The sequence below is a fragment of the Heliangelus exortis genome, chromosome 1 (assembly GCF_036169615.1).
Source record: "Heliangelus exortis chromosome 1, bHelExo1.hap1, whole genome shotgun sequence".
NCBI classification, from domain to species: domain Eukaryota; kingdom Metazoa; phylum Chordata; class Aves; order Apodiformes; family Trochilidae; genus Heliangelus; species Heliangelus exortis.
In genome coordinates, this window is record NC_092422.1 from 15,492,408 (window position 1) to 15,505,591 (window position 13,184).

Consider the following 13,184-nt stretch of genomic DNA (forward strand, 5'->3'; position numbering starts at 1 on the left):
CTGAAAATAGTGCATTTCTCGTGCAATTCTACTAAACTCTAAGGATTAGGGACTCTAAAACTCATCCTAACGCCTTGAGAGTTCATGACATTATGTACAACACTTGCATTTTGCATCATAGCCAGCATACTCTGGATAATCCAACTTCCAAATACATCAAAGCTGAAAATCAGTGGCACACCTCTGTACAACAGCTCTCTCTTTCACATATACTTCACATTCTTCACATGCTTTCTTGCTGTTGGCTTATTACCTATACATTTGCAGGACCTGTGAGAAGCTCCCAGAGGGGAATGCTTACAGAATGCTTCCACACTTAAACACTGGGAAGAACATGGGACCTAGGGATGTAATGAGAAACTAAACCTTAGACTCAGCTTAACACTCCCTCAGTACATGAACCAAACTGGATGGAGTTCCCTGCAAAGTGCTTTCTCCCTTAGGATCCCTCAGAACATTTTTAAGGTGGACAACAATCCTCACCCCCACTGAGGACAGCTCACACGCACATACACCCATGGCAACCCACTTGGGATCCTCACCTTGTAAAATGATGTAAAAAACTACATAGACTAGAAAAAATTACACATTTCATCATCCAGCACAGGGTATCAATAGAAAAGTACTTTTGCTGCTGGTTGGACATTTAGAATTTTCTTTCATACAACACGATGAATAAGGAAAGGAAAATTTTCAAAGGAAAATAAATGATACAGATTTCTAACACACATTTTGAAAACTTATTTAGGCATTCAGATCCTCAGGAGAGATAGGTTCTCACTCAGGAGAGATAGGTTCATCCTTCAGAAAGAGGTTGTGTTTAATCAAAGGAAATAGGATTAAGAAGTATGTGACTTTGAAAATGTTATCTCCTCCCTAGCAAATGCAAAGAACCTGAATGAAGCAGCTGCACTTTAAGTATACAACTTCAGAATTATTTTAACCAGAAATGCCAGAAAAAAAACCTTTAAAAATAAACATACATTTCTCTATCTTCTTCGTCTTCTCCATACTAGCTGTTCTTTACCAGTGGCTTGCTTTTAAAAAATCTCCTCCTTCATAGTTATTTATTCCTAACCACATTATTCTGCAGTAAGTTCAGAAACTCTGATATTGATTTAATAGTATGTTCCAGCCTCATTAAGGAAGGAAAAAATAGTATATTAAGGGTATAATGTAATAAACAAATTCCAAAAAGGATTAAACAGTGTTTCTGCGTATTAATCAGTTTTAGCATCTATTTACTGTTGTGTATAAAGCAGAAGTTCATCCATTACATATGTCTGCTTTGCTGCTCATATTTATCATTTTATAGAACTAACAAAAACCCCAGCATCTCACAAAATCAAATTATTCCACTGCATACTCTCCTCCCCTGGGGAAGAGGATGGAAGGACAGACCATACATGACAGGATTGTACTGCCATTTAGTATTTTGCTCAAAAGCAGTTTGTTAAAGGTCATAGGTGTGTAAAAGAATCTACAGAGAACAGATTAGCATGGCTTCACTTATTGCTTCAAAAGTAGTAATTAGAGACTATTGCTAGGGAATAATTTCCTAGAAAATAAGTAGCTCAGTGGGAGACCTTCTACTAATGGAAAGTTAATTTTGAGCCTACAAATTCACAGAAACACAAAAAAATATATGGTAATGATAACCTGGCAACTATCTGTTTGCTTTTTTGGGATTTATATATTTTATTACCATCTTTACTACAGGATAACTAACAAGGTTTATGTAGGTTTCCTGGCATAAAGTTCAGGTGAAGGTTTTGCATAACTGGGCTAAGACCTCAAGGCTTAAAAGCTTTTCTAAATCACAGTCCTTATGGCATTCAGGAGTTGTGATATTGTCTGCAAAGGGCTCAGCCATCAGAAGAGGGAGATTTTAACTGAAGTAGCCCTTTTCTTGACAATCACCATGACTACCATATCAAACCTTTATTTATCCTGGAATATGCTTAACTACCCCTCTGCTACTTAGTTTGATTCAATTAACTTTGGCCAGTGCAAAACTCTGAGAAGCAGAAGAGACTCAAAGGTTTGAGATTCAGCACTTGGGCTGGAAAGACCTTAATTCAGTGGGATCAATTGACTTAGCTTGGTCATCTTAAAAAATAAATTTGTCTTTCCCAGTCAATGAAAATCAAGCACACTCAGGGATTTAGGCAGCCTCATGCTGCATGTAGAACAAAGGTGGGAACTGAAGCACTTGCCTGGCCCCCAGTCTGCAGTGTACACCTGATTCTTGGAATGCTAAAGACAAAGTAGCACAGAGAGCTGAAGGCAAAACCCAGCAGTGCTGCAGCCCAGGCAGCCCAGCGTGTCCCTCTCGGAGCCCTTTCACTCTTTTCCTTCCTGCTAGACATAAAGCACAGAAGATAACTTGTTTCTCTGGAAACCTGCATCTTATGTTTGTTCAAAATAAAACTCGTTTAGCCTCACTCTGCCTCTGGGAACTGAAATCCCAAGAGCAAACAGCTGGTTTGACATCTGCTGCCACTGATCCTTTTGCTAAGGCTGCCAGCAAAGTTGCCACTTTGCAGCGTTTACTCCATTGGCCTCTCTAATGCAAACCCCAGCCCACTGGGAATCAGGCTGAGATGCCTCATGCTGTTTTTCAGAGACCATTTTGTTGCTATAGTGACACAGTGATACTAACCCGGACCACAGATAAATGGAGGTCAACCTGTCGAAGGCACAGGAAAAAGTAAGCATCTGCAGGGGTGAATGATCTGTCGCCTGTGACAGAGTTGTGCCATTTCCTAGTTTATTTTTTTTTGTTTGCTTTCATGTGTGATTAATAACCAAGCCACAAAAGATCAATCATGTGTATGAGGTTAAACAGTTCAGAGATTTTTGTTGTAAGGCTCTTCATGCATTGCAAATTTGTAACATTGTTAAGGAGTAACTCCTAGCTTCATGGATAAACTTAGTGCTTGGGAATGCTAAGAACATGTCATGGACTGTTAGTCTATTGACTCATCCACCCAAATCCACCAGTGACAATCTGCACGATGGTCTTTTCCCTCTCTAAAGATGTGAGTGCCTGCTGTGTCCCTGTAGCAACTTTATCTTTGCTGCGAAGAGTAAGATCAGCCCTTTAATCCCAATAATTCTTCAGATGTAAGCAGCAATGTCAACAACAGATGCAAATAAGAGTAATAATTGGAATTTCTTACTATCTATGTCACACACAGTGTTCTAAAAAAAGAAAAGAGGAGGCCTTTTGAAGAGCAAACTACTGGCTGAGCATGCAAGGTGATATTCTTACTATCCACAGCAGAAGCAGATGAACTCCTGACTGTTGAGTCTCCTGCACACTCAGCATCCTCAGCTCATCCTCAACCTCTGCTGTCACTGACATCTTCAGTCCCAGGAACATGCTATGAATAATGCATTACCTTGAAGGAACTGAACCAACTGTTTCTGAGTGTGATAAGCTTTTTTACGCTTCCTGTTTTATTTCTAATTTCAGCATGTTGCTATTTTCAATATTACATATGTATAATTATTCAAAAGATCACCAGAACCCAGAAAAGAAGTCAGAAGCTATGAGAGAACACAGGGAATTAGCTCTCCACAGTGAGCACTGAGCACACAGCAGACGTGAGGTAGTGGCCTGAGACTGGAGGAGGAAAACCCAGAAAACACCACAAGTTTGTGATCCTGCTGTCGGATTGCAGACTCCTTAGCAATGAAGCATGAAGCATGCAACTGTGACAGCTTCTGGCAGCTGAAGAATCTGAAAGCTTTCTAGTAGTTAACTTGCCCCAATCACTAATGCAGGGTTCATACTCATTCGGAATTGCACAAAGCAGTTTTGGCTGATATCTTGTGTTTCCTTCATTTCTAAATCTTCTGGGAGAAGGATCTGTTCAGAGGAATATAAAATGTGAACTCAGCGGAGTTTAAGCCTCAGTACAGTGCTATGATACTTACAGATGCGTGTAACTTGTCATGGTTCTGCACTGTTCTGGCTTTATGCAGAAAAAAATGAAAAAGGATGTTAATGGAAACCAGAGAAAAGGTGGTTATATGCTAGATACCACTGTTGGTATTGTTGGTATTGTTAGGGAACACTGTAAGCAGAGGTGATAGCATTGTGAAATGGCATATGCACACACATGAACTGCATTAGCACCTGCTATTGACTCAGCTGAAGGATTTCTTCTTCAGAATAGGTGGTTCCCAGAGAAGATTTCCAGAGATTTAAAAGCTCTGGTTTTCTGTTTGCAGAGGCATGTTTCCAGGCTCCAAAATGCCTCTCAAAACAGACTCAGACTTGAAAATGGATGTGGGAATGAGCAGTGAAGCCAAAACCACAACCTAATGACTACTGGCTCTTTGGGTTTAGAAATATCCTATGGTATCCTTCAAGAAAACCACACTTGGAGAGTTTTGGTTTAGCAGCAGTTCTCCCATGCAGTGGCTTTTGTCTGTGAATGGCAGATATCACAACTCTGACAATTCCATCACTGCTTCCTTCTCACTGTGAGTTCCTGACCTGTATGCACTGTGTCACAGAAGACCCTTAATGATGTGGAGCTTCGAGGAGATGGAAAAATCTAACACAAGATTTGTAAAAAGTACTCTGGAGGAATTACTTTTGCCTCTACTTACTTAGATCTCATTGCTTTTGTACAAGAAGTTGGCTGCTGGGTCTGCCTCTGTGGTCATTCCATGGTTTCTGGCCCCTTTGAGCCTGGAGGAGGGGGAAGCTGGGCAGAAAAAGTTTGTTGCAAAGAAACTGCTGACCCCAGCTCAGGCTCTCCAGTCATCCTTCCTTTTGCCCACCCAGGCAAGATGCTGTAATCTCCCCTCTCTGTCTTCAGAGGGGGTGGATTTGGTTCTTAAAAGGAATTCAAGACAGCAGATGCTGCTGTGTGCATCTCTGTGATGAAGAACAGGACTGCAAATTCTTATTAAGGGGAACAAAAGATAATCTGTTTTATAGGACAGAAAATTATTAGAAGAAAACTCCAACTATAGTACATGATTTCTGTCTCTAGAGCAGCACCGTTAATGTCTCCATCTCATCATCTCAAGGTACAAAAACTCTGAGAAGCTTTTTATTTATGAAGACAATACTAGGGATATGAGAAAGTTTTCCATATCACTAAAAGGAAGTGTTGTTGAAGAGAAGGTCAGTTTGACTACCATCTAACTGACTTCACAGCATCAACCTTGATAATAAATTTCATTTCACTTCATAAAGGTCTTCAACAAAATAAATTTGCAACTTAATATTAAAAGCAGAAGATGCAACCACTAAGTTAAAGAGTGCTGGGAATTTGTTTTACACTTTTCTCACACTGAGATAGAAAATGTCCCTAGAGAGTCCACAATTTTTTATTATCATCTCCTGTCATAACACAGAAACAAGTATTACAATCATTAGCATCAGTACTGAAGTTCAGGACATGTTACACAAGCTTATAAAAAGCAGAGACCTACATGACAAATTCTTATACAGTAAATCTACTCTAATTTGGGAAGCTAAATGATTTATTTGTGAACACTGCCATTATCTCCATGGTGATGCTGACACCAAATATGAGTCTTTGCGCTGATCTCTGTTATTATTAATATTCTTATAAAATAAGCAGTAACTTGAGAGGATAAGGTTGGTGATACAATTTTTTTTTTCAGATCGCTTCTCCAATTTTCTAGTAGAATTAACATTTATCCAGCATTTCCAAAGATCAATCAAAATCAGCCATAAAATTAACCTAGACATTTCCTATTGGCAACTGTGAAAGAGATTATTGAGCTACAAGCTTTTGGTCTGAACCTCCATGTTTGCTCTCTTCAAAGAGGACTACAGATGTTGACAAAAAGAGTTGGCCAGAGGGATGGGTACTCTGACATAAATGTTTACTGGACAATGAGGATGACAATGAGGATGTACCAGTGAAGTCAGATGACATCTCAGTCTAGTGGCAGCTATTTGAAAAATAATCACTCTATGGAAGAAGGTAAGGACATCAAAACCACAGCTTTAGTAGCTAGGAAGTGGTGTTCCTTTTCCCATGGCGAAACATGAACTTTTTTCCACTTATACTTCTTTTAGTGTCTCATTGATATTCCCAGGAAAGAAACACATACTGCATCCTGTGCGTATGCAAACTAAAGGCTATGGGCTGAAACTTGTCACTCTATGCTGAAAATACTCAGCTTGGATGGAAATTCTGATAAGTCAAGCTCGAACAGTTTTTGTCAAGTCATTTTTCAGACAGACAGTAGAGCTGCAGATGCTGTTGATCAAGGTAGATAAAAGAATAAATTCTCTAATCCCAAAGAAGTTCTAATATCAATGGAATAAATCTTTAACATCAGTGTTTCTCTAGGAAGTGGGGGAATTTACATTTAAATCAGTTTCTGGTCTAATTCCCTTGCATCTTTTCTCCTCAGGAAAGAAAATAATCACCTGCATAGTAAGTTCAGATGTCCTCTACAAGCTGAAGTTTGTAAAGGTTCAACATAGTGGAAAGGAAGTCTGAAACATGTCCAGCACAGACTGGCAATGCAATGCTGACTTGTGCCCAATCTAACAAGGACTGTTGGTCAAAGAGGAGAAACACAGCACCATTAGTACCTCCACCAAAAGATCTAATTGGAGAATTTGGATGTGTGGTGAGAATTATTTACTTATTTTCAAAAGCTGCTTCAAGTTATGATTACTATATCCATAAGCAAACTTAATTTCTGGTCTGGCTTATAAAGATTCAGAGCTTCTCCCTGTGCTGCTGAGAGTCTTATCTTTGACTTCAGTGAGCTCTGATCAGACCCAGGTAAAAGCTAAACCACTTCAGAACCACTCCAAGTGTTAGCTAACAATCTACAAGAGTACATCAGCCCATTTCAGTACAACCCTGAAGGAGTACCCCTGCAGAGGAAGACTGACTTTCGAAAAGGAAAACCTGGAAAATAACAAAAACTTAAACTGCCTTTTGCATTAAGCCTAGAAAAGAATTGTCTTCACCTTTTCAGTGGTTTTTTTGGTCTACAGTAATTAAAGAAGGAGACCTTTCAGCCAATCCAGCAACAGAAAATTTCAAGATGATCATCATTAATATCAGAGGTTATTTTTGCTAATTAATCTGCAGTAGAAGCATAGGTCCTATAGAAAATTTGAACACCAGTATCTAGAGAGCTTCCACTGTCTGGTGAAATTCCTTAGAATAAGTTTTCACAAGATCAAATTTTTTTTAAAAGTCCAAGACTTCTACCAAAAATCAGTTTGGCCAATAATTTAGTGGGGAACAATCCCCTCTTAGAAATTTTCTGCTTGTCAACATATTGATCTACATTTTGTCTGCATTGTCGAGGAAGGACTGAACATACAGCACTCTAGGACAATGCTGATTTAAGCCTTTACCATAAACACCTGGTAAAGAGATTTATCTGTTTTCTTCTGTAAAATATCAATATTTTTGCTGCCAAAAGATCAAGAAATTGCCTCTTCCCACTTGTATAACACTAAGGTTTTAAAGGTAGAATGTATGAAATATACAGCAGCTTCTTCTGAAAAGCTAAGCTCACTCAGCTTACAGTATGTGGAATGTAATTATCCAGAAAGTGAAATATGTATAAAAATAGGTAAAATTCCTACAATATTTGTATTGAATTATAATTCCTCCTGCCAGGAAGGTTACAACAGATCTACAGTACATATATGAAATGCTTGTTCATAAAGTTAAAAAACATCATTACCGTACTGAAGAACACATTAAATGTAGAAATGCATAATCAGAACTGACTCTTGATTCTGCTTAGCTTGTACAAATCTATACAGAACCATCATCCTTTCTTGACAAAACAAAACCTACCTCCAATTTCAGAGTTGGGGTTTTGTTTCATTTTGTTTGTCATAGAGGGGCCAGACTGAAGTTTATGCAAGGAATTCCTCTGGAAGTGGAACTACCTTGGTTTTTTGTTTTTTTTTTCCCCTGTCTCAACTTCGTTTGAGATTGACATTGGTCACCCACCTTTTAAAATGATTATTGCCTGACATTACATGGAGCTTTTACTGCTTGTTCAGAACAGGCAGTGAAATAGAAAGAACCTCCAACTCCCCTGTCATGACCCAGTTCTGGGCTTGTGCTTTTTTGATGAGTCTTTGATCTGCAGCAGGCCTCATAGGCTTGTCTCCCGGAGAAACATGGTACCAATGTTGTAAGAAACTTTTCTCACTCTGGCAGATGTGACGGAGGGTTTGGGTGGCTTCTGACCACTTCTGACCTCAAGGAAGTAACAGATCCCAGGAATTTCCTTTGGAAAGTTTTCTGGAAGCTCTTCACGGGAACGAGGGATAAAAATAAAATTTTCTTCCTTTTTCAAAAGCCTAGGAAAAAAAAAAAACAAACCAGAGGGATATAAAACCTGCAAAACACAGTCCAAAAATCTCTTTGGAAGAGAGCGATCCTATGAGGTCCCAAATAAAAAATGAGTTGAAAGTGTTATTTACCATTAAAAAAACCCCTTAGCCAGGATCCTCAGCTTATACCTATTGGCATGATCAACTTGAAAGAGAACCCTTGAATGAGATCAGCTGGGGAGGTGGCCCAAATAAATACATTTTCTGAAAGTCAGTGACAGCATTCAGAAAGTCATGTACCAGAAAGGGAACCAAATTCATAATTATCATTATCCATAATTTATCACTTGGATTACTTAAAACACTCCAGTCAATCCAGTTGTGCAGAAATGAACATTTCAGAGTGACGAAAACCACCAGGTCTCCAGCTAGAAAGTAAGTATGAAGGTCCCAGTGCTTGGCATCTCTCACAAGTAGAAGCAGACTGGTCAGTCGGTGCCCTTCACACACTCAGTAGAATTGTATTTCTTGAATTAGGTTCAAATGCACCAGCTACAACAAAAAATTAGAACCAAATCTAGAATCATAGAATCATGATGGATTTGGCCCTACTCATCAAAAGTACCCATGGTTTTAATCAGGGAGATCTGGCTGGGTTCAAGAGGAGATACAGGTTCACAGGAGCCATGAAGCCAACCTCCAGGCATGCCTATGCAAGTGGTACAACAGCACAGACTATATATACATATAGATATATATATAGCTATACAGCTTTTTGCCATTTCTTGTCTTCCTTCACAGTGGAGAAAGCACTGTCTAGATAGATCTGACACTTTAGGGCCTCTTTATCAAGTAGCCTCCATGAAATTAATTGGACTTCTAAAATAAAATAACTCTATGCATTTTCTTTTTTATTTCCAATAAATTACGCTGGGGGCATTCACTGCCTTAACAGCACCAAAAAGAACAATTTTGAGGTCACAGTAAATTCTAAGCACTGCTGAATACATGAAAGCAGTCTTCATTTCTTCCCCTCCCAAGATATTTATTCTTTCTCTCAAGCAATTTGAAGCTCAAAACACCAGTGGGAAACACTATATTAACTTTGGTGAATTTTGTAATAGTTTGTTTATTTAATGTCTCTAAAGCTGATCTCTAGGAAGTAGATGAATGAACAAATCCTGTTGCCAGGAGAACTTTTCAGGTTTCTCATCCCCTGGAATGGCATTTCCTTCACTGAATATTTTTTGTGGATTTTAGCTGAGACAACCTGTGTGACCTCATTGAAATATAAAGGCATTTTCTTCCCAGCTTTTAAATAATCAGCTGGTTATAAATCCAACAGTGCTTTTGCCTTTGAATTTCTGTGGTGGTCTTTGTTGAGCATGCAGTTTGAATGTCATAGTCTATTTTCCAGACTGTCAATTTTATGACCAAAATACTGTAATCTTTTCTAAATTGGATGAGAATTTGCAAATACCCCTGCAGAGGTCTTTTCAACTCTGCAAGCCAGTGGTAAATATTTTGTGTTTTAAAACTATAGTCTTTGCCACTTCCCAAACCAGATTTATGCAAGCAACAGTTAAAGTCTTAGAACTTTCTGAGCTAAGTCTTCAAACTTTCACTGCAGTCACTCTTGCCCAAACTGACCATTCACTCCCGAGAACCTGTCCTTACTGAAACCAATGGATTCCTTCTCAGAGCCTAACATTACCTAATTGTAGTGACACTTTTACAAATCTGAAACTGTAAAGTACATATATATATATATATATTAATTTTTTTCTTCTTTGTTTCAGTTCAGGGCTGGCCCTGAGTTTATGTATTGGCATATGTATTTCACATTATTTATGTATTTCACATTACTTCAAACTGACTGAGAAACTTGCTGTTAATTTCAGGAAGTGCAGTTACTTACAAGAGACTCAGCTGAAAGCAAAATTACAAGACAGAAAATTACCTTTATCCTGGCCCAAACCAGGGAAGTCTCATAGAACAAAAGTGCAAGATATAAATTTAAAGTCTTATCTTCACAGGTTTTGTGAAAATAAGTGAATGTCAGAGTGAATTTCTACTAGACTTCTAATATTTCAATTATGTTAACAATATTGTTTTGTGTCCATGTTTTTTGTTAGTAACTATATTGCCCATTAACCAATGTCTGATCAGGGCATACATGGTGAATTAACGATTATAAAAAGAATCAGTTTTTAAAGGATGTTTGGAAATAAAATTTAGAATAATCTGAAAAGGCTCTTGGAAAGCAAATACAAATTTGTCTGTGAGGAAGAAAAATAGAGATATAGATACCTAGATAAACAGACAGACAGAAATAGATATAACATGTAGGAAAAAGAATTTGATGAAAATAAAAATCTAGGAGTTTATAGAAATGCATAGTTTAAAATTAAAAAAAGAGATTTTTACACATCGTTCTTAATTACCTAAAACTTCTTCCATGCAATATTCTGTAAGACAACTGTTTAAAACCTATTCTTCAGTTTTTAATCAATTTTAAATGCTGAGGGGCAATTTTGGCAGGTGAACCAGCAGTGACCTCACACAGCTCAATAAGGAGGTGCACTTGGTTGCTCTCTCTCCTAAATCAGATAAGGATGTGAGATACAGGCTGCTCATTTTGCCTAAGCTCAGGTCCCAGATGTGATGCCCACCATGTGAGAATGGAAAATATATGTATCCAGCACTTAACACCAGAAACACCTTTTCCAAAAAGGAAATAAAGGCTGGAAAAGACTAGAGGTGGAAAGAAGAGAAAAAGAGAATTAATTTTTTAATACAGTTACTTGAAAAATAGCAGCAATTATGTTTACTTGCTTTTGGTAACTGCTTAGAGGTCCCAAGTCATTACATTGTAATACTATTAGGGAAACAGGATGAATGTAGGTATATTATATTAATATCTGATAAACATCATTATTCAAGCTGAAACAAAGAATTAAAAAATAATCTCTCTTCTGTTCTGAAGAAGAGTCTTATAAATCTCATTGTGCTTCCTTCCTGAGCATAGTATATAGGGTCATTTCACTCAATTCAGCATAACATAGATGAATTTTAAAACAACTTGAGTTGCATTTGCCAGTTTACTAAAGGACCAAAGATTGTGTTATTCTTCTGTTCCTTCCTGGCCACATGTTTCAAGACGAACCAGTCTGGGATCCTCTACTCCCTCTCCAGTTTCCACATGTTTTACTGGAAGCTTTATTAGTGATGTTCCAGTGCCTTCATTTTACAACACTCAGAGATAGAAAGCAAATGAAATGGAGCTCTGTAATCCTTCAGTCGTAAGACACGCCTGAGTCAAGAGAAAAAGATACTTTAAACAGAAATGAGTTCTTACCCCCAGCAGATTCAGAGGCCACCTTAGTGCTGTTTCATGCTTCAGAGCCCTGCCCAGGCAGGTGCAACCAGAGCAAAGCTGCCCCAGGTTCACTACTGCTGCCAGGTAACACCATATCTTATATTTACACATTTAGCCTGAGTCTTACATAGGCAGATTATGGGCTCTCAAGGAAGACTCCGAAATCAGTAATAGGCATTCTGAAGTGTAATTATAATTTGAATTCTGATGATGCTTTCTAATGCACAATCTTTACTGTAAAATGAAAGCTGATGATTATTAGTTATCTTTCCAATATCAGCAGGGCTCGTTAATGCAAAACTTGTATCACAGTTTTCATCAGGGGGTATGCTAGAAACAAACATGAAATGACAAATGCTAATAGTGTTAATTAATTGAAAATTCCGTTTATTTTTATACTGATTGCAGAATTATCTACTTTGGAAAACACTGCTTCTTAGATAATGCAAATATTAACTGACTACACGGTGACACAGTATGATCAAATAGAGGCATTTGATGAAATATAAGGTCAACCATAAAGGCATTTCAGTTTGGGATGAATCATTTTATTTGTACGCAGCAAATTATATAATCATGCAAATTATATTTATGAAAAGCTATGTACAGATGCATCAGACCACTACTTGTTGGTTTTAATAATACAAATATATTATGTTCAAATGTCCTAGATAACCTTCAAAAGCTCTGAATAAATGCCCATAGAGTATTTTGTAATTGCACTCTCTCCTGGCAACTGTTTCAGCAATTATTTCTTGACTTCTTCTCTGTCCTCATGTAATCAACAATGCCAGAAGGTCTGGCTTGAAATAGCCTTTTCAAGTGGCCCCATGCACCTTCATTTTATTTTCTCAAATAATTTCTGAAGCACATAAAATAACTGGTTCCCAGCCTTTTCATCATAACTTTTAGCTATTCATCTTCAGTGATAACTGCCTCTCATTCAAACATAATTTTCCTTGGTGTTTCTATTCCCTTTACCTGCAACCATATGTCTGGCCTGTTACTGGCACTTGAACTTCTCTGAATCTTGCCCTGGTGAGGCCACATCTGGAATATTGTGTCCATTTCTGGGCCCTTCAGTTCAAGACAGAGCAGGAACTGCTTGAAAAAGTCCAGCACAGAGCAACCAAGGTGATGAACATCACCTTGGTGATGAACAGGGAGTGGAACATCTCCCTTAGGAGGAAAGGCTGAGGGAGCTGGGGCTCTTCAGCTTGGACAAGGGGCAACACATATAAACTTGAGCATAGGCTGAGGGGCTGTTCAGCTTGGAAGAGAGGAGAATGAGGGGTGACCTCATTGATGGTTATAAATATGTAAAGGGCAAGTGCCAGGAGGATGGAGCCAGGCTCTTCTCAGTGATGTCTCACTGACAGGACAAGGGGTAAGAGGTGCAAGCTGGAGCACAGGAGGTTCCATATAAACATAAGGAGAAGCTTTTTCACCTTGAGGGTGACAGAGCACTGGCACAGGCTGCCCAGT

At 38.4% G+C, this 13,184-nt stretch overlaps 1 protein-coding gene across 1 annotated transcript in view; it reads right to left on the reverse strand.

Annotated features, from left to right (window-relative positions):
- Positions 1 to 2,769: 2,769 nt before the first annotated feature.
- The window catches only part of GUCY1A2 (guanylate cyclase 1 soluble subunit alpha 2), a 147,895-nt gene continuing 137,480 nt past the window's right edge, over positions 2,770 to 13,184 (reverse strand). The window contains exon 8 of the mRNA XM_071734684.1: positions 2,770 to 8,347. Within this exon, the coding sequence (XP_071590785.1) occupies positions 8,140 to 8,347 (208 nt within the window). The 3' untranslated portion in view covers positions 2,770 to 8,139. The remainder of the gene's footprint in view (positions 8,348 to 13,184) is intronic.